We start from the raw sequence: 22,396 nt of genomic DNA, 5'->3' as shown, positions 1-22,396 counted from the left end.
ATAGGTAATATCCAGTAGTGTTTTTTTTTTTGCCTGTGTAGGTTTAGATGTATTCATTTGTTTGATTCTTCCAGCATTTATGTGGGAACAATGCAACATTTGTTGTACCTGAAAACCTTGATCACGCTCTTGTTTTCAAAACTTTCATTACATAAAATTAAAAGAGCAAGCAATAATGTGAGGGTTTTCCTTGGGTGACACGCCTGCTCTTTTTGCCAGTGTGACCTCCGCCCTTGTTACCATAACAACAAGTTGATGACACAGCACTTTAGCCAAAACAACACATAAAGTTGTTTGACATGTCCTTTCCTCGCACACACAAACTGTATGAAGTCTCTGAATCATTTTAGTTGTGGAAGCAAAGAGACTTACAGTTTGTACTTTTGGAGATGAATAGAGGAATTAAAATACTCAGACATTCACATAGAAAAACAGCTGAGGATAACCGGTTCAGAAAATGGATGCATGGATGGATCTATAGTCAACAAGCTTCCCTTTGCAGTAGCCTCAAAAGTCCTGTTTGTTAATAGCAATTTTAATTTAAGTTTAGTTCTTTCACACAAAGTCTCCACAGGGAGCGAAATGCACTTTGCTAAAATTTGAATAAAAATTACTCCAAAAATTATTTACTCTTATAAATATACATTTTTGTAATTTATACGACATTTATAGTCATGTATGTTATTCATATGGTGTTATGAAAAAATAACTTAAAAATGTGGAAGACAAATTGTTATGTCTTCACTCTTGGCGCATTATGTGTTGAAATAATATGACTTTAATGAGATGACTTTAACCGAAAAAAATATCTCCGTAATATATATGCATATTAGAAACAATAGCGCTCAGAATTTTCAATGAGCTAAGGAAAGGGTGGTCAACCTACAAGTCCGTACGAGCATTTGATTTGCCGCTCCCCAATTTAATTATAAAAAGAAATCAAATGAAAGAAACCCCAAAAAACGAACAAACAAAAAACAAGACCTGAAATGGCCCTTGATAGACATGATTCAAAATATTAGAAAGAGCCAACCATCCATTTTCTCGAGCATTTGCCCTCATTAAGGTCATGCATGCTTTTGGAATGTGGGAGAATAAAACCCAGAGATTTAAACCCCACAACCTCTTGGCTGTGAGGCAGATGTATGAGAAAAATCCCTCATTATAATATTCTTGTAAGGTCTTTGAATGACAAACACGACCACATGGCCCAGTCTTTTGTGTTAGTGATTTTCTTGTACAGTTTTCATTGTTGTTGTGTTCCTGGTCTAGAACCAGAGGTGGTAAAAGTACTACCACTCTGTAATAAAGGAGAAGTACAGATACCCCTGTACTTAAGTAAAAATAAAAAGTGCAGACTCAAAATATACTCAAGTACAAAAGTAAAAATTATGTTTTGCTGTCAATTATCTTATGCAATACCCGTTTTGATAACACACTGGCGAAAAAAAAATACAATAGTTTCCCTCATATGTTAACTCATATATTCTCATGCTGAGAAGAAGAAAAAATGTCGCTTGTTGTTGTTTAGATATAACTAGTGCTGACTCGACTTTTATGCTGCCAAAATGTTTTCCCATAGCTTTGCTAACATTGTGAACTACTGACCAACAAAGAATTCTACAACTGAAAAAGTACAACTGACTTGTCTGTGTTTTTTCAGATGAGACAGATAATTTTTGAAGGCCAGAAGCTTTAGGGTTTTTAGGCTGGAGCAACAGTACAAATTGTTCTTGGAGTTGACAGCATCAAATAATTCTTTTAAAGAACAGTCTCGAACCAGTGTTTTAAAGTGGACAGTAATTTTTTATTGGATCAGCAAATCCTCGCAGTAGTCAAGCTCTGCGTCTTTTGACTTGGGCAGCTGGAAAGGTGAAGCCCCTTCTTGCACAACAGTACTTAGCTTAACATTTGACTGCACAGCAAATAGCAGGCGTAACATCGATGGTGCAGAGTGCCGACACACTAGTGCTGGCCTCTGTAATCCATGCCTTTATTATCTCTCGACTGGATAACTTTAATACACTCTATTTTGGAGTCAGCCAGTTCACCCTTAAACATCTCCAAAATGCTGCTGCTCGTCTCTTAAATGGAGCACATAAGTGGGAAGACACAACTCCTACTGTGGCCTCCCTTCATTGGCTGCCTGAGCATTTTAGAATTCATTAGAAGATTAGAAGATTCTTTTCTTGTTTTTAAATCTCTAAATGGCTTTACCTCTCTGAGTTTCTCTATCCCTACTTATAGCTTAACTTTGATTTTTATCTGTGTACAGTACTTTGTAACTAAACGGAACTTTAGCGGAACTGTTAGAATAAAATTCAACCTACATACAGTACGCTCATAACATGCATATATTCATGGCTCATATTTTTTTCCTGGTCCTTGAGGACCTTACTGACACTGAAATGGGACCCTGGCAGGAAAGAGGTTCGCCTCTGCTGCAATGTAATGTGCATTCCACTGTGGGGGGAGCGGAGCCTGTTGGCTAATGTGTTACCTGTGTTTAATGCACTGACGCACCATGTGGAGGAGGAGCTTTACATTAGAGCAGAGCGTCACTGCTGATTTACGTGCTGTTGTTTAAACAGTGACTCGGTTGCATTTCTCAACACTCAATGAGGGTTCATGGTCCAAGGATGGAGGAAGAAAGAATATCCGATTAATGGTTATGTCAAAACAGGGCTGAATAGTCAGAGATATCAAAGTAACAATGTGTTTATTATCGTGGTTGGAGTTTGCAGCGGTGTAAAACTGCACTCCATTCGCGGGAGACAGGGACCGAGCCCAACCGCAAATAGTGAATTTCCGTGAATAAATGTCGCTCTCCTAAAAGTCATTGTAATTTCCTATATTGATAGTTGAAACCATAAATATACTGGAGACTATAATCCCAAATATATGCCAAATAAAATATTAGACATATTTCTCAATCCCCTCCTTGAGCCGTCACCTTGTCGTGGTGGAGGGGTTTGTGTGTCCCAGTGATCCTAGGAGCTAAGTTGTCTGGGGCTTTATGCCCCTGGCAGGGTCACCCATGACAAACAGGTCCTAGGTGAGGGACCAGACAAAGCACGGCTCAAAGACCCCTAATGATGACGACAAACAATGGACTTCGTTTTCCCTTGCCCGGACGCGGGCCACCGGGGCCCCCCACTGGAGCCAGGCCTGGTGGTGGGGCTCGAAGGCGAGCGCCTGGTGGCCGGGCCTGCACCCATGGGGCCCGGCCGGGCACAGCCCGAAAGGGTAACGTGGGTCCCCCTTCCCATGGGCTCACCACCTGTGGGAGGGGCCATAGGGGTCGGGTGCAGTGTGAGCTGGGCGGTGGCCGAAGGCGGGGACCTTGGCGATCCGATCCCCGGCTACAGAAGCTGGCTCTAGGGACGTGGAATGTCACCTCTCTGGCAGGGAAGGAGCCCGAGCTGGTGTGTGAGGTCGAGAAGTTCCGACTCGATATAGTCGGACTCGCCTCCACACACACCTGGGGCTCTGGTACCAGTCCTCTCGAGAGGGGTTGGACTCTCTTCCACTCTGGAGTTGCCCATGGTGAGAGGCGCCGAGCAGGTGTGGGTATACTTATTGCCCCCCGGCTCGGCGCCGGTACGTTGGGGTTCACCCCGGTGGACGAGAGGGTAGCCTCCCTCCGCCTTCGGGTGGGGGGACGGGTCCTGACTGTTGCTTGTGCCTATGCACCAAACAGCAGTTCAGAGTACCCACCCTTTTTGGAGTCCTTGGAGGGGGTGCTGCAGAGCGCTCCCGCTGGGGACTCCATTGTTCTGTTGGGGGACTTCAATGCTCACGTGGGCAATGACAGTGAGACCTGGAAGGGCGCGATTGGGAGGAACGGCCCCCCCGATCAGAACCCAAGCGGTGTTCTGTTATTGGACTTCTGTGCTCGTCACGGATTGTCCATAACGAACACCATGTTCAAGCATAAGGGTGTCCACACGTGCACTTGGCACCAGGACACCCTAGGTCGCAGTTCGATGATCGAGTTTGTGGTCGTGTCATCGGACTTGCGGCCGCATGTCTTGGACACTCAGGTGAAGAGAGGGGCGGAGCTGTCAACTGATCACCACCTGGTGGTGAGTTGGCTCCGATGGTGGGGGAAGATGCCGGTCCGACGTGGCAGGCCCAAACGTATTGTGAGGGTCTGCTGGGAACGTCTGGCAGAATCCCCTGTCAGAAGGAGTTTCAACTCCCACCTCCGACAGAACTTTGCTCATGTTCCGGGGGAGGCGGGGGACATCGAGTCCGAGTGGACCATGTTCCGCGCCTCCATTGCTGAGGCGGCCGACCGGAGCTGTGGCCGTAAGGTGGTCGGTGCCTGTCGTGGCGGCAATCCCCGAACCCGTTAGTGGACACCAACGGTGAGGGATGCCGTCAAGCTGAAGAAGGAGTCCTATCGGGCCTTTTTGGCCTGTGGGACTCCTGAGGCAGCTGATGGGTACCGGCTGGCCAAGCGGAATGCAGCTCTGGTGGTCGCTGAAGCAAAAACCCGGGCATGGGAGGAGTTCGGTGAGGCCATGGAGAAAGACTTCCGGACGGCTTCGAGGAAATTCTGGTCCACCATCCGACGTCTCAGGAGAGGAAAGCAGTGCACCACCAACACTGTGTATAGTGGGGATGGGGCGCTGCTGACCTCGACTCGGGACGTCGGGGGAGAATACTTCGAAGACCTCCTCAATTCCACCGACACGCCTTCCCATGGGGAAGCAGAGTGTGGGTTCTCTGAGGCGGGCTCTCCTATCTCTGGGTTTGAGGTCACCGAGGTAGTTAAAAAGCTCCTCGGTGGCAGGGCCCCGGGGGTGGTTGAGATTCGCCCGGAGTTCCTAAAGGCTCTGGATGTTGTGGGGCTGTCCTGGTTGACACGCCTCTGCAACATCGCGTGGACACGGGGACAGTGCCTCTGGATTGGCAGACTGGGGTGGTGGTCCCCCTTTTTAAGAAGGGGGACCGGAGGGTGTGTTCCAACTACAGGGGGATTACACTGCTCAGCCTCCCTGGTAAGGTCTATTCAGGGGTGCTGGAGAGGAGGGTCCGTCGGGAAGTCGAATCTCAGATTCAGGAGGAGCAGTGTGGTTTTCGTCCTGGCCATGGAACAGTGGACCAGCTCTACACCCTCGGCAGGGTCCTCGAGGGTGCATGGGAGTTCGCCCAACCAGTCTACATGTGTTTTGTGGACTTGGAGAAGGCGTTCGACCGTGTCCCTCGGGGAGTCCTGTGGAGAGTGCTTCGGGAGTATGGGGTACCGAACCCCCTGATACGGGCTGTTCGGTCCCTGTACGACCGGAGTCACAGTTTGGTCCGCATATCCGGCAGTAAGTCGGACTCGTTCCCGGTGAGGGTTGGACTCCGCCAAGGCTGCCCTTTGTCGCCTATTCTGTTCATACCTTTTATGGACAGAATTTCTAGGCGCAGCCGAGGCGTAGAGGGGGTCCGGTTTGGTGGCCTCAGTATTGCATCTCTGCTTTTTGCAGATGATGTGGTTCTGTTGGCTTCATCAAGCCGTGACCTCCAACTCTCATTGGAGCAGTTCGCAGCCGAGTGTGAAGCGGCTGGGATGAGAATCAGCACCTCCAAATATGAGACCATGGTCCTCAGTCGGGAAAGGGTGGCATGCCATCTCCAGGTCGGGGATGAGATCCTGCCCCAAGTGGAGGAATTCAAGTATCTTGGGGTCTTGTTCACGAGTGAGGGAAGAATGGAACGGGAGATCGACAGGCGGATCGGTGCAGCGTCTGCAGTGATGCGGACTTTGTATCGGTCCGTTGTGGTAAAGAAAGAGCTAAGCCGAAAGGCGAAGCTCTCAATTTACCGGTCGATCTTCGTTCCTACCCTCACCTATGGTCATGAGCTGTGGGTCGTGACCGAAAGAACAAGATCCCGGATACAAGCGGCCGAAATGAGTTTCCTCCGCAGGGTGTCCGGGCTCTCCCTTAGAGATAGGGTGAGAAGCTCGGTCATCCGGGAGGATCTCAGAGTAGAGCCGCTACTCCTCCGCATTGAGAGGAGCCAGATGAGGTGGCTGGGGCATCTGATTCGGATGCCTCCCGGACGCCTCCCTGGTGAGGTGTTCCGGGCATGTCCCACCGGGAGGAGACCCCGGGGACGACCCAGGACGCGCTGGAGAGACTACATCCTTCGGCTGGCCTGGGAACGCCTCGGGATCCCCCCGGAAGAGCTGGATGAAGTGGCTGGGGAGAGGGTAGTCTGGGCGTCCCTGCTGAAGCTACTGCCCCCGCGACCCGACCCGGATAAGCGGTAGAGAATGGATGGATGGATGGATGGATATTTCTCAATAGGAGGCAGTGCATTTCTATACCACTGCAAACTATCCATCCATTTTCTTGACCGCTTCTTCTCACTTGGGTGGCGGGCGTGCTGGAGCCTATCCCAGCTATCTTCGGGCGAGAGGCGGGGTACACCCTGAACTGGTCGCCAGCCAATCGCAGGGCACATATAAACAAACAACCATTTGCACTGACATTCATACCTACGGGCAATTAACAATACAATGTAGCTACATGTAAATGTATAATTAAAATACTTACTGGATTGAGTTCATATCAATCTGCTAATTGAATTGAATTACAAGCCTTCACACTGTACTGAATTAAAGTGATACTTTTTACACAAATGTTAACAGTTGTTGATCTAAATTAATAACGTGGCTAAAAGTGTCAAGTGCGCAATGGATTTTATTTGTCATGGGCATATCTTTTAATGAGTCACCTGGTATAATCTGCTGACGAATAGACTGTGTAAAACTAAAACAGGTTTCTCGGAGAGCTTGTGGACAGAGAGGCACACCTTTTATCACGTAAAGTGTTTGCTGTGTGTGTTGAGGAGAGCATTTGTATGTAAACAAAGACTCTGCTAGTTGTGTGTATTTGTTTGCGTGTGTGTGTGTGTGAGGCTGAGCTCTGCCAACCTTTGCATAAGCCCTCAGATAAGAGTGCGAGCGAGAAGCCAACCTCCACCTGCCTCCCAGTACTTGTGAAGTGTGTACACTCCAAATATTTCCATAGTCGGCTCGCACGCGGAAATGTGAGAGGAAGTCCTCCGTGGTGTACAGTATGAGGCGGAGAGATGGGGAGGGATGAGGGGAAAAGCTTGTAGTACATCATGCATACAGATGAGACTCCGCCTCATTATTGTGCTTGTTGTTCGCAGTGGTGTGCAACTGCACTGTATCAGAAATATTTTGGTTACCTCATTTAGCAGACCAAATAAATGTCAGTATGGTGCAGTCCAGTTCTTACAAACTACAAAAACAATGATAGATTTGTTGTTTTTCTTTTCTTAGAGAAATGCAAAAATTGCTGCCTTGAAATACAAGAGACCTAAGCTTTTCGAGATAGAAGCTGTATCAGCCAATTTTTTCTGCTTTGACTTGCGAGCAAAAATTTGAGGTTCGAGTGCTGCATGTTGGCAATGAACTCAACTCACTCCACTACGAGCAGTAGTTTGTCAGATAGTAAACAATTCAAGCTGTTTATTGCCATTCCAAGTAAATGTTTACTGTCAAACTAAAACTAAACATAAAACAAATATAGCGAATTAAATCGCTATATTACTGGCCTTGAGACTAGTTGGCGACCTGATGGCAACTCCAGTCTCCTCTGGTTGCGGAGAGGTCTCCATGACCTCTCCTGGAGTCTCCTGGAGACGAGCCGGTCGCCAGGCAGTCACGGTGAAATTAAACATGTTCGACTTCATTAGAGACCTTTTGGAGACTCCTCAATACACTCACTGTAGCTTAATGTCACAAAACGGCAATCATGTGTATGTGGACGTATGCCCACTCCCAGCTCTGAAAGTATCAAAATGGTCACCCCAATATTTTGGATTTTGTGAACGATAAAGCATTTTCCTCATTATAGAGAGGACTGTCCTCAAGCGGCTGAACGCGGAGCACGGATGCCGATGAAACTTTGGGACACGTCGCCCCTGCATTTGATAGTTCGACATTAAGTATTCTTTTCTGCTGTCAAACTCTCAAATGGGCAGCAAGCTCCAGGTGCACCTACAGCAATGCACTTGCCCACAACAAGCGCCGCGCCTGCCGCACATTACTCGTTTTTCTTCAATTATGTTTTTGTAATTGTGAGAAGCCAAAATTAAAATCCCAATTAAAATTTGATAAAGTGTAAACGGTTTTGTCTGAGTTGCAAGCTGTTTATTAAGCCTGTGTGTCTGTATTAATAAATTACACTTGGAAACCGATGTCTTGCACTCTGGAGGCAATGAATCAATAATAATTTTACATCTCTATATTAAAAAAAAACAAAAACAAAAAAAAACACCCACAAACACTCATAATCAACGTTATATATTTATTTAAAGAACATGTACAGGTATACAGTATCTAGACCTATATCAGCAACCTCAGGGTGAATTGGTTGTGACCTTGACATCTCCCCGACATCAAGCAATATTTTGGTCTCCCGGGTTGCAGCGACTGACCAGGTATATCCGTGTCAATTCTCAATTAACATTATTTTCTTTGCAAAAGCAGAATTTTGGAAAACAGCTCTGTATTGGCGCATTGGATCATAAGACTGTGTATAACAGGTTTCACCTGTGTGTGTATTTTTTTGTGTCACAGTGAAATCTTTAGCTAAATAAGTATTTAAAAATAATGACTCATCATATTTGAGTGTTATTTGTGCCATGTATTAAGTGTCCTGTGTGTGCTCCTCCTCCTCCCCTTCAGTCCTCATTCTGGAGCCAGTGGAGCGGGACGACCTAAGTGGGAAGACCCTGAAGATCACCGACTTCGGCCTGGCACGAGAGTGGCACCAGACAACCAAGATGAGTGCGGCGGGCACATATGCCTGGATGGCGCCCGAGGTCATCAAGCTTTCCCTCTTCTCCAAGAGCAGTGATGTGTGGAGGTAGGTAGCTCTTTGACTTTTTTTTTGGGTTACCTCTTAACTTCATGTTGTTGTGCATGTGTGTGTGTGTGTTTGTATGTTGTCACAGTTTTGGCGTGCTGCTGTGGGAGCTGCTCACCGGTGAGGTTCCCTACAGAGAGATAGACGCACTGGCCGTAGCCTATGGCGTGGCCATGAACAAGCTAACACTTCCCGTCCCGTCGACGTGCCCTGAACCTTTCGCTCAGCTCCTATCAGGTAAGTTGTAACATACTGTGTGTGTGTGTGTGTCTGTGTATGTGTGTGTGTGTGTGTCTGTGCATACGTGGGAGTGCATAAATATATGACGGCACCATGGATGACTGGTTAGCACGTCTGCCTCACAGTTTTGAGGACCCGGGTTCAAATCCGGCCTCGCCTGTGTGGCGTTTGCATGTTCTCCCCGTGCCTTCGCGGGTTTTCTCCGGGTACTCCGGTTTCCTCCCACATCCCAAAAAAAACATGCATCGTAGGTTAATTGAAGACTCTAAATTGCCCATAGGTGTGAATGTCAGTGCGACTGGTTGTTTGTTTATATGTCCCATGCGATTGGCTGGTGACCAGTTAAGGTGTACCCCGCCTCTCTCCCAGAGTCATATATATATCCATCCATTTTCTGAGCCGCTTCTCCTCACTAGGGTCGCGGGCGTGCTGGAGCCTATCCCAGCTGTCATCGGGCAGGAGGCGGGGTACGCCCTGAACAGGTTGCCAGCTAATCCCAGGGCACATACAAACAAACAACCATTCGCACTCACATTCACACCTACGGGCAATTTAGAGTCTCCAATTAATGTTGGGAAGTGGGAGGAAACCGGAGTGCCCGGAGAAAACCCACGCAGGCACGGGGACAACATACAAACTCAGAACTCCACACAGGCGGGACCGGGGATTGAACCTCAGAACTGTGAGGCTGATGCTCTAATCAGCCGGCCACCGTGCCACCTCATACAAATATATATATATATATATAGATATATATATGTATATATATATATATATATATATATATATATACATATATATATATATATATATATATACATATACATATATATATCTATATATATATATATATATAGTATACAATATTGGTATATTTTCATTTCATGCATCTTATATTTGATACAATGTTTTCATTCAATTTTACAGTTAATTCAATTTGAAATCCATCCATCCATTTTCTGTACCGCTTGCAATAAGCTGATGCCAAATTGTCATGTATCATTCCTGGTTTTAGTCCAGTAGACTATTGACCCTGTCGCCATTGCTTTATGGGCATGCAATTGAGCTCTTCCATGTCCCAGTGTTCCCAATCAACTAAATCTCTTTTTCTCCTCATCCTCTTCATGTCATCCATGTTCATCCTTTAACCTCTCTTTTGTGAAGTCTTGGTTTCTCCTGTCTCGCATTCTTTTCCACAAAGGCCCTACACTCCATGAAGGCGTTCAGTCCGTCAGTATGACTGAGGTCTTGGACAGATATCAGCAGATACTGTTTGTGAAGGTGTGATGACAGTCGTGTTGTGCGCGGGTCTGTCGGCGGCGTTTGGCTCAAGATGGCCGCCATATGTCCACTCTCTGCCACTTCCCTTCATTCCTGGAAAACACGCTATGTCACACTATGAGTGTGCCTTGTTATCCCTCCTTAGACACTCACTGGCCACAACATTAGGCACACAAGCTGATATAATGACACCCATCCATCCATTTTCAGTAGCCCTTGTCCTCATTAAGGGTCACATGTGGGCTCGAGCCTATCCCAGCTGACTTTGAGTGGGAGGCGGGGTACACTCTGAACTGGTCACCAACCAGTAACGGGGCACATATGGACAAATAAACATTTACTCTCACAGTCACAACTTTGGACAATTTAGAGTTTTCAATATACCTAACATGCATATTTTTCTCATGAAGACAACCCAAGTAAATATAAAAATGATATTATTTATTAATTGGAAAAAAAATCCAAACCAATCTCCTCCTACTTGAAAAAAGCAATTGTCCCCTGATCATAATACCTGGTTTTGCCAGCCTTGGCAGCAATAACTCAAATCAAGTGGTGGCGATAACCGGTGACGTCTTTTGCATCAGTGTGGAGGAATTTTTACCCACTCTTCTTCACAGAATGTTTTTTTTTAACTCAGTCATATTGGAGGGTTTCCCACCATGAACTACGAAAAGTCATATATATCACAGCATCTCAGTTGGATTCAAGTCCAGACTTTGACTTGGGATATTCAAAAACCTTCATTTAGTTTTTTTTTTGAGCCGTCCAGAGGTTACTGGTATGTTTTGAGTAGTTATCCTGCTGCAAAACCCAAAAACGCATGAGCTTGAGGGCACAACCTGATGGTTGGACAGTTGCCTGCATGATTCTCTGGTAGACATCAGAATTCATTGCTCCATTTATCACAGCAAGTTGTCCAGGTCCAGCAGCCTCACACATTCACATTGTCAGATACTGTAGTTTACTTGAATTTTCCTGACAGGTACTATTTAAGTGACAATAATCAGGCATCGGTGTGGCCAGTGAAATTTAACTCAGCTGACCAACAATTGTGTTTAATCTCAGTTTCTTTGTAAGATATTAAAATGGGCTCAATGATCTGGAACATTTAAGCGTGATAAATATAAAAACAAAACAGAACTCGGGAAGGGGGGCATGTACAGTACTTTTTTACGGCACTGTATGTGGCTTCACCGTTATATCCATCCCCCAGTGGGCAACCAAGATAAAGACAAGTTTGAACCCCTCTGCCATGAGCTAATGTTGCCGTGCATGTGTGTTGTCTCCAAGAGTGCTGGAGTCCGAACCCACACAGCAGGCCCTCCTTCACTTTCATCCATCGGCGGTTACTGGCCATCGAGCAGTCAGCCATGTTCCAGATGCCCCTGGAGTCCTTCCACTCCTTGCAGGAAGACTGGAGGCTGGAGATCCAGCAGATGTTCGACGAGCTGCGGGCCAAAGAGAAGGTGCGAACCCCACCCCCCAAATCTCATTTGTCAGTACGTGACTGAGGGCTGTTTCTGCAAACGTGGATCACCTTAGCAACATGCGGTGGGCGGAGGTGTCGGAAGAGGCGCTAAAAAAGGCACTCCTGTCTCTCTTCCCAGGAGCTGAGGTCTTGGGAGGAGGCGCTGGCCCGGGCGGCCGAGGAGCAGCGAGAGCAGGAGGAGCAGCTGAGGAGGCGAGAGCAGGAGCTGGCCGAGCGCGAGATCGACATCGTGGAGCGCGAGCTCAACATCATCATCCACCAGATGTACCAGGAGAAGCCCAGCGTGAAGAAGAGGAAGGGGCACTTTAAGAAGAGCAGGCTGCTGAAGCTGTGCAGGGACGGCAACAGCATCAGCCTGCCCTCTGGTGGGTGCAACCAAGTATTATACCCCTACAGACGCAACAATGTTTCTTTTGGATTTATTATACTGAGAACTACTTTCCATTTTTCTTTGCCATTTTGCCCCCAGGTGAGTTATTGCCGCCCCCAAAATAAATTCCCAGCTTTTCAGCGTAAAACCCCCAACCTACTACAATACGTCATGAATTGCCGTAACTTCGACATACATTGTACATTAACACAACACACGTGTGCCTTTTAGGTGCCGACATGATGATCCCTAGAATAACTTTTTAAAGCATTTTTCTTGAATGTGTGTCTGTCTCTATATCACCCCCATGACTGACTGGCGACCAAAGTCTGCCTTTTGCCCCATGTCAGCTTGGATAGACTCCACGTCACCCACGACCCTGGACAGGATTAGCGGTATACAAATGGTTGGATGGATGAATTAAATATATATATTTATATATTTAGATAATATAAAATAGGCCTTACACGATTAGGATTTTTGGTGCCGATTACCAATCAGCGAGTTTAAAAAAACGATAACCAATCACCGATCCGGTCACAAGATGGAGCAATGTGTCTATTTAAATGACTTGTTCATTAACTGTATATACTTGTGTACTGTATACTGAGTATCTTCAAAAGTAATCTCTAGTCCAGTGATTCCCAACCAGTGTGCCGTGGCACATTAGTGTATCATGGGAAATTATCAAATTTTACTTAATTGCTCAAAAAATTACATTTACAATAAATAATGTATCTTTGTTGATCTATTTGTGCCAGTGACGCATAGTGACAGACAGAACAAATGATTGGTCTTCTCTTAGATTGCAGGAAGTATGTACAGTAATTAATGTATTTTTTGTGTCATTTTTGTTTGTTGGTGTGCCGTAAAGTTTTTAAATTGTAAAATATGTGCCTTCGCTCCATGAAGGTTGGCAATCACTGCTCTAGTCAGATCGTGTATTCTAATCAGTCAAGTCAAACCAAACTTACAACATGACAGAAGCAATGGGTGCTAATTTACTGTCATTAAATTACCTTATTGTAATTAAATTACTTCACACACACCAAAACTTTAGAGCATGATTCGACAGAAAGCCGGCATGTTTATGTCCAACCGTTAGTGCTAGCACTAGCTTGCTAGGCTACATAACGTTTTGTTGCCTGCTTGCGAGCCGTATCGCATTAAAAGTACGTAAACCTACCTCAAGCAAGCCTTGAATGAAAGTCCTGTCCTGAGCATTGGTGACCACCACCACGTTTTTTCCCATTTTGTTCTTATCATAGACGCGACGCGATCAATAGTTGTTGTAGTCGCCATGGTAACGAGTGTATCTGGTCGCGTTTACGTTGACCAGATGAAGCCCAGTGATTGTAAAAGACGGGATGTGGTGGTATCGCAATACAGGATTTTATTGTAGTAGTCTGACAGTGCAATCGTGATAGACCAGATTTGTCTTGTAGTCTGATCTCACACTGCTGACATGTTTTTTGAAAAAAAAAAAAAAAATACATGTGACATTTGACATTTTTGTTGATGGTTGTTGATGTCCTTGAAGGCTTCGAGCATAAGATCACAGTGCAGGCGTCCCCCAGCGTGGACAAGAGGAAGATGCAGGGAAGCGAAAGCACCACGCCGCCCGCCAGCCCGGGTGTCATTCCTCGACTCCGAGCCATACGACGTGAGACCATATCCATATCCACACTGCATACATCTTATAGAGCAGCAGTGCACAAATGTTTTACACTAAGTACCAATTTAAAAAATACATGCCAACTGAATTCAGTGTAAATACAGTACCGTAGTAGGTCTAAGTATTGATAACAAAAATGAGGCAGAGCTTTTATTCCTAAGGAACTATATTTAATATTATTATAATCCCCTGCATGTACAGTTTGAACATTAACACTGCACTTAAATATAAGAAAATACAAAAAAAACTACTTAACGATTCAGTTCAAATGTGTGGTACATAAAAGTTCAAGTTTGTTACAAATTTTCTTTTACAACCAAACCGTTCTTAAAGTGTATTGTACTTAAAAGTTAACTACAGCTGTACTTATGGATGGGAAGTGATAAGGAGTGAGCGATTCCGATTCCATTATCGATACTGCTTATCATAAGTAGGGATGTAATGATAGCTATATCTCACGGTTCGGTTTCATCACGGTTAATAATCTCAAGGCATGGCAATCCTTCGTTTCTTTTCCTCTGGAGTGTTCTCAAATGAAATGTGGACATTTCATTTGAAGAGAGGGAAGTACAGTATGTCAGATGATTTATTATTGCATTAATGTCTGTATTTGTATGGAGTGGACCGATTTCATTATTTAATTTTTGGACTAATGGAATGTATTGTTGTAACGTGGAGTCCGAATCGTTATTCTCTCTCGGTGTGATGTTTTTTCACCCACAACTTTCCACTTGAGAGAAACTCACTAGTACACTACCAAAGTGCTACTGTTACAATATGCTTAAGTAATGGGGCGGATGATCTCTTCGAAGGGGAGCTGCGGCCCGCAAAGGGACGGCTCATGTAGCTTCTCGGTGGTGGACACCACCAGCTGGGATGCGGCTTCGTGAAGTCTAAGTCCGCTCGCAGCCGATGCCGGCCCGTGGGTCAGCGTTTACTGGTAAATAAAAAGTACTGTACTTGATTTTCAAAAAAGGTTTATGCCACTGTAACATTATGCACAGTTTAAACATTCACACTCCGCTTAAATCTAGAAAAATGAAAACAACTCTACTGCACTTAAATATTGAGTCCATAAAAAGATATTGCGCATAAAATACATTAAATAACAATTATACCAAAATAAAAGTATAAACCAAACAGTTCTCAAAGGCTAAATGCAAATGTATTTTACTTAAAAGTTAAATACAACTGAATGTTTTCTGGGGGAAAAAATCCACTGGTTTGTCCTTAAGTACTGTTTGTTTGGTTGCACAATGGTGTTTAAGATGCGACGGTTTCATGCGAAGAACTTGGCCACATACCCCACACGGTTGTGTTTTAAGTGTCTCCTGTGTTTGTGTGTGTGAGACAGTGACCCCGAGTGACGTCAGCAAGACGTGGGGCCGCAGCGCAGTGTGCAAGAAGGAAGACGTGTCGGCCGGCAAGAAGAAAGGACGCACGTGGGGGCCCAGCTCGACCCAGCAGAGAGAGAGGGTCGGGGGCGAGGACAAGTATGTCGACGCGCGCTTGTTACGCCCACTGGATGTCAAAATAGAAAAAATAATAATAATCTCTTCTTCCACACCATGTGATCCTCTAATCCTCTTCTTTCGCATGGAAGTATAGATGCAAAAAAGACTTTCAATAGGAATTTATTGGAATTCAAAGGAATGAGAAATTATATGACAAAATATAAAAAAGGGTTTGTTGCTATGCAGTTTGTAGTTACACCCATTTTTTGGATAATTATTTTTAAAATTAAAGAGTTGGAGGCAGGCGGCACGGTGACCGACTGGTTAGAGCGTCTGCCTCACAGTTCTGAGGACCGGGGTTCAATCCCCAGGCCCGCCTGTGTGGAGTTTGCATGTTCTCCCCGTGCCTGCGTGGGTTTTCCCCAGGCACTCCGGTTTCCTCCCACATCCCCAAAACATGCATGGTAGGTTAATTGAAGACTCTAAATTGCCCGTAGGTGTGAATGTGAGTGCGAATGGTTGTTTGTTTATGTGTGCCCTGCGATTGGCTGCCGACCAGTTCAGGGTGTACCCCGCCTCCTGCCCGATGATAGCTGGGATAGGCTCCAGCGCACCCGTGACCCTTGTGAGGATAAGTGGCTCAGATAATGGATGGATGGATGGAGTTGGAGGCACTCCAAATGTCTTGGTAAATTGAAAAATCAAAAGTTCAGGGAAAACTAAGAGGTCTAGCACATCCCCTGATTGGTTAAATAACTGATTAAGAACTGCATATCAGTATGTTTATTAATATAGATTGTATATGTTCACACATTTTCTCAGTTTCTCTTCAACGGTTCAATTAACACATATATATTAGCTGAAATAAATTACTTAAATCATGGAGAAGCTGAAAGTTGCAATCACACTGTTTTTTTATACCCGGCATTTTTTTTATTCTACTGCATGTAGTGTAAAAAAAACCCAACATATTACTTTAAAACATTTTGGACTAATGCTTTTGAATTGTATTATCTTTGAATTGATGTATGACACACATTAAACATTGTTATTATATATCACAATATGTAATTTATTTAAATCTATTTTTATATTTACGTATATCAAAATTTTTAGACTTAATTAGGATTTTGAATTCTATTTTGAATAATATAGGACACGCATTAAACATTATTTATTTCCTAATTATTCATCTATTTATTTTATTTTATTATTTTATTTTTTGTTACTATTGGCCTTGAACAGATCAAGACGAGAATTGTTTTATTTTTTTAAATCATGGCTTAATTAGAATATTGACTTGAATTATCTTTTAAAATGATGTATAAGGCACACTAAACTTTATTATATATTACCAATGTATTAATCTTAACAATGTATTGCCTGCAAAATACATCAACATGATTTTTTTTAAGGCTTTTATAAGGCTTCCGTGGGATTTGAAAATTGTAATATATTTGGAATTATGTATGACACTTATTAAACATTATGTATTTCTAATTTATCTATCCATTCAATTCAATTCTATTCAACACATCAACATTGTTACAATATTTCCAGAGCAGTTGTCCCTTGAAGTGTGTCTAGAAAAATCTAAGAAGTCCCTCTCTATTTGTATATTGTGATCAAATTCAAATGAATAAATTGTTTTTGAGCTATGATTTTTCTTTGCCCTTTTTCAGATTGAAATCACTAAGCGAGGGCTGCAAAGTGTGGTCGTCCAGTGCACCAAACCTAGGGAAGTCCCCCAAACATGCGCCCATGGCGGTGGGCTTCTCCAGCCTCAGCGAGATGGGTGAGACGCTTCTTTCACTACAACTCACATCCTCCATTTTGTGCCTCCCTTGCCCTCACACCCTCCATTTTGTCCCTCAGAGGAGTGCTGCGAGTTGGAGGAGTCGCCGGGTTCCCTGCAGCCATCAGAGACCAGCAGCAACGGGGTGGCCGACGACTCGGGGTCCTTGTGGAGCACCCTGGGGTCCGGCACGGCCAACTTCACCGTCAGTTCTGGCGCCAGCTCCACTCAGGGTTCTGTGGGCGCGGCGACAGCGCTGGGCCATCAGGACTCGCTGAGACGCTTCAGCCAGAGGAAGAAGAGCGACTTGCTGCTGTTGGGTTGCGCCTCGCTGCTGGCCTCGGTGGGTCTAGGTCAAGACCTGCTGCAGCTGGGCAGACTGCAGGTGGGAAATATACACAGCACTCATACAGTGGACATAAAAAGTCTCCACTCCCTGTTCAAATGCCCGGTTTTTGGGATATCAACAGAAAATCATTTCAAAACGTTTTTCGCCATTAACGTGACGTATAACCTATGCAAGTGAAATAAATTACATATTTTTAAGAGCGGAAATGAAAATAAACAACTGAAATAATATTGTGCACATCCTTTTATAATTTGGAGACGTAGCTGCCTTCTAAATTAACCGGACATTAATCACATTCAAACTCATGTTAAATGGGAGCTAGCACACACCTGCAACCATTTAAAGTGCCTCATATTTACTCCAAATAAAGTTCAGCTGTTCTTGGAGGCTTTTCCGGACATTTTGGTAGTCAACACAAGCCGTGGTCCATAGAGAGCTTCCACACCATCAGAGGGATCTCATTGTTCAACAGTATTAGTCAGGAGAAGCGTACAAAAGAATTAAATACAATACACCATGGAACCAAAGGTGGGTAGGAACATTAAATTTACTCAAGTAGCACTTTGGATAAATTGTACCTATCAGAGTAGTTTTAATGCAGGATACTTTTGACTTTTACTCGAGTATTTATGTTAAGAAGAAATGGTACTTTTACTCTGTTACAATGATCTCGTTTTTATTTTATTTTTTATCAATAATTGCTTATTTATGAGTTTTTTTGGGCGTGCGATTTATCTATTTAGACTATGACCTCCGCATTGGGCGCTGTTTGCTCCAATCCAATGTAGCCGCTAGTGACTTTTGACTCCAGTTCACCAATCAAACGACACAAGGCAACCATATGACCGCACACAAAGTCTTCTACTGGGCTTCTCGGGTATAGATATGAACAATGGACACTCCAGCCCGGCTAATCGACCGCCGTGTCTACGTGCTGGCCATGTTGGGAAGGTCGTCGTTCCCATTGAAGGCAACGGCGTGCGACTGTGTTTACATTTCAGATGAAGAAACACAACAGCTTTCATGCGTTGTAGTATTTGTTTGACACCGTCTGCCCAAACGTGGCTATCACAGCCCACTTCTAACTTGAGAAAACACATTAGCCCTATTTTGTGGTCGTAAATAACTGTAAAACGTGCATCTTTTGGGGTACATGCTAATCTCACTCACACACACGCACACTTCATGCATGCACACACACACACACACACACACACACACGGCAATATAAGAATTTGCACATTCACTTTTTATTTAGTTGTTTTTTATTTTTTTTGACTCCATGCTCTGTTTTATAAAAGAAGAAGTTACTTACCATTTACCCAGTACTTGAGTAGTTTTTTCACTTTTTACTTTTTACTCTTTCTCATCTAACTTTTGGACGGACTATTTACTTTGGCTTGAGTCACATTATTTTCAAGTAACTACTCTTACTTGAGTACAATATTTGGCTACTCTACCCACCTCTACATGGAACACAGTGAAGACGGTCATAATCAAGTGGAGAAAATATGGCATAACAGTGACACTACCAAGAACTGGACGTCCCTCCAAAATTGATGAAAAGACGAGAAGAAAACTGGTCAGGGAGGGTGCCAAGAGGCCGACAACAACAATGTAGGAGCAGTCTATCGTCTTCTTAATATGTCTGGGCTATGGGGTAGAGTGGCAAGAAGGAAGCCTTATATTATAAAGGGAAACATCCAAGACTTTGAAATCTCCCCAACACATTTGGCAAAATCTGTTATAGTCTGATGAAACCAAAGTTGAACTCTTTGGCTATAAAGGTATGTTTGGCACAAACACAAGACCGCTCATCACCAAAAGAACACCATACTACAGTGAAGCCTGGTGGTGGACAGCTGAAATTTTATTTCGGGTTAATCACCGGAATTTTAAGTGGCGGCAGGTGTGTACTGACTCCCATTTAACATGAGTTTGAATGTGATTGGTTAATTCTGAAGACAGCCACGCCCCAGTTAAGAGGGTGTGCACACTTGTGCAACCGCATTATTTCATTTGTTTATTTTCCGGTCCCCTCTCGAATAGATTTTTTTTTTTTTTTCAATTGAGTTGTACAGGTTAAAGGTCACATTGATTTTGGAAAAAGTTGTAATATGATTTAGCTTGTTCTCATTTGTTTATATCACAAAAACCTGCCATTTGAACAGGGGTGTGTAGATTTTTTTATAGCCACTGTATATAATTAAACATTCTGTATGAAACCAGTACAAATAAGATTGTTGTTTTCCTATGTCCAGTGAGTTTTGTATTCATCCATGTGAGATTTTGTGTGTGTATGTGTGCAAGACATCCTTATGTTTCCACTAAGAACCTTGATGAGGTCATCAAAAATCATTCAAGATAAATAATAAAAACATCTTTTTTAATGTAAATCCCGGAGATGATGTATGATGTGTTTGGGGGTTTGTCTATTTTCTCATTTGTTTAGTGTGCAACTCCAATGTTGGGAATACGAATCACAAAAAACATGACATTTTTTTGCAAAATCTACGTCAACATTTTAAAAATGATTTGTTTATTTGTTCCCTGGCCGGAGTGTAATATAATTAAACCTGTGTTGTAGTTTTTTTTTTTTTTTTTTTAATTGATAGGCCAGACTTCATACCCAGTTGCACTTTGGTGATAATACACATTGATGACACTATGAAAAATCATCCAAAATATAATACAAAAAATCTGAAAATTAAAAAAACGTATTTTTTTAATCACCAATGAAGAAAATATATTTGGTTACTCAATTTTGGTGAGAATCCACACATTGAAGATGTCATGAAAACCGATCAAACAAAAAGATTTACATTTAAAAAAATCCTTCAAAAAGGAAATGAGGCATTGTCAGTGTTGGCTTGTTAATTTGTTTATTATTTGTTTGAATTGATTAGATTTTTCTTTAATTTTTCGATTTTGATATGAATTAGGATTTTTTTGTATTTCAATCTGGCTATTTTTGAAACATGAAAGGCAATAATTAAAACTGTTTTTTTTAAAATGTAATCTATTATTAAGAATGATTGTAATCGTTCACAAAAACACCAACGTAAGAAAAACATACAACTTCCTTCCCAAATTCACCTTTAAAAAAAAAAAAGGGCAAGAAATTTGTCAAGGATGTTCCTGTTAAATGATGGTGAACATTCACATATTGGAACTACATAAAATATAAATACAAATATTTTTTGAAAAAAAAGAGGTACTTTTTGTATTCATCAGTGTGTTTTTGCCTTTTTTTTTCTTTTAAATGTGTATTAACACAAACAGTTCTTAAATATTACATGCAAAAGTATTGAACTTAAAAGGTAAATACAACTGAACTGTACTTTGATAGCGGTTCTTTTGCGTACCACTAGTGGTAATGATGCAAATTTTAATAATGGTGGAAATAATAATAATAATAATAATAATAATAATAGTGAGTAACAAACTGAAAAAAAATATTTACAGGAAACAAATCTATAATTCTTGATTGTATTGGATGCGATCGTCCAAGTGTATATGCAGAATATACAGCCATGTTTGTGCAGAATGTGACGGTGACGTGTTGTTGTTGTGCTTGTCAGGTGAGTCAAGACGAGCAGGAAATGAGAGAGGAGCAGCGGAAGAAGAAAGAAAGTCTTTTCCAACGCACGGGACGTTTCCGCCGGAGCACGTCCCCCCCCAGCAGAAACCTGTCCTTGTCCCTATCCCGACATCACGACTCCACGCTCCCCTCTCTGGACCCTTCCCCGTCCGTGACGCTCCTTTCCTTGTCCTCGCTGTCGGACTGCAACTCCACCAGGTCCCTCCTCCCTTCCGACCCGGACGACTACCCGTTGACGCCGGCCAGAACTCAGGCGCCCCCCCCGGCGGGCTCCTCCCTCAACCCGCTGTTGGACTTGCGGACAGAGAGTTTCAAAAAGGAGCCCAATCAGTCGCTCACACCCACCCACGTTTCCGCGGTCATGGCGGTCAACAGAGGGCACAGACGCACCCCGTCCGACGGCGCCATACGACCCCGGGCGCAAACTGTACTTCACCGTAGGACGCCGTCTGATGGAAGCATGCCCATGCCCCCTCCGCCGGGGGAACCCGTCCTCAGAGCCAACAAAAGTAGGACACAAGGTTGAGGATTGATTTTTATTATTTATTTATTTATTTATTTTTTTTGGGCAGGGGGGGGGGGATAAATACTGTCAGGCCACAAGTGTTAAGCCTTTATTAGACGAGACTACAGAACCATAATACCATAATTAGAGCAAATGAAAGGAACAAGGTCTGCATTCTTATCCTCGCACTAAAACAAAAGAATTTATGAAATTGTAATTAAAATCAACATTTCTTTATTGCAAAATCCATACTATTTAGTTATATTTCTTAATATTAATTTAGCTACATTTTTTACTCTTTAAACATTATATGTCAAGAATATTGTACTTAATAGTAATTTCGTTCACAATACATTTGTAAAATGAACAGGAAAAAAGTCATCATTTCATTACCACTAAGTCATATTTTTATGAGAGTAATGCTGTCATATTATTCAAGGGCTTTCTTTTTAAATTTCTTGCAACATTAATTTTTAAGTCTGTTTGATTCATTTTATTAACATAGCATTTTAATAGTAGAAAAAGTATTATTATATTATTATTATTATTATTATTATTCATTTCATTTATTGCAGCATTAATCTTTTAATTATATATTTGGGGGAATTAATTTCATCACATTTTAATTTAAATTTTCTAAATAATAAATAGGGGATTAAATGACACGGTTAAAAGAGTAAACTAGTAATTATATGAGCGTAAAGATATAATATTAAATAAAGTTATAACTTTAT

The 22,396-nt window shown here is 43.1% G+C and overlaps 1 protein-coding gene across 3 annotated transcripts in view; it reads left to right on the top strand.

Moving 5' to 3' along the window:
- The window catches only part of map3k10 (mitogen-activated protein kinase kinase kinase 10), a 45,024-nt gene that overhangs the window by 18,320 nt on the left and 4,308 nt on the right, over positions 1–22,396 (top strand). For 2 of the 3 annotated variants that reach the window (XM_061781968.1, XM_061781967.1), the window contains 9 exons: positions 8,720–8,900; positions 8,989–9,137; positions 11,715–11,890; positions 12,032–12,278; positions 13,824–13,946; positions 15,313–15,451; positions 17,095–17,207; positions 17,288–17,592; positions 21,138–21,678. In XM_061781968.1, the coding sequence (XP_061637952.1) occupies positions 8,720–8,900; positions 8,989–9,137; positions 11,715–11,890; positions 12,032–12,278; positions 13,824–13,946; positions 15,313–15,451; positions 17,095–17,207; positions 17,288–17,592; positions 21,138–21,678 (1,974 nt within the window). The remainder of the gene's footprint in view (positions 1–8,719; positions 8,901–8,988; positions 9,138–11,714; positions 11,891–12,031; positions 12,279–13,823; positions 13,947–15,312; positions 15,452–17,094; positions 17,208–17,287; positions 17,593–21,137; positions 21,679–22,396) is intronic. The other variant, XM_061781969.1, reaches the window with a different exon arrangement.

The sequence above is a fragment of the Phyllopteryx taeniolatus genome, chromosome 8, assembly GCF_024500385.1.
Source record: "Phyllopteryx taeniolatus isolate TA_2022b chromosome 8, UOR_Ptae_1.2, whole genome shotgun sequence".
In the NCBI taxonomy this organism is placed as follows: domain Eukaryota; kingdom Metazoa; phylum Chordata; class Actinopteri; order Syngnathiformes; family Syngnathidae; genus Phyllopteryx; species Phyllopteryx taeniolatus.
The sequence above is the reverse complement of the archived record's forward strand: the minus strand, read 5'-3'. Positions and strand labels throughout refer to the sequence as shown.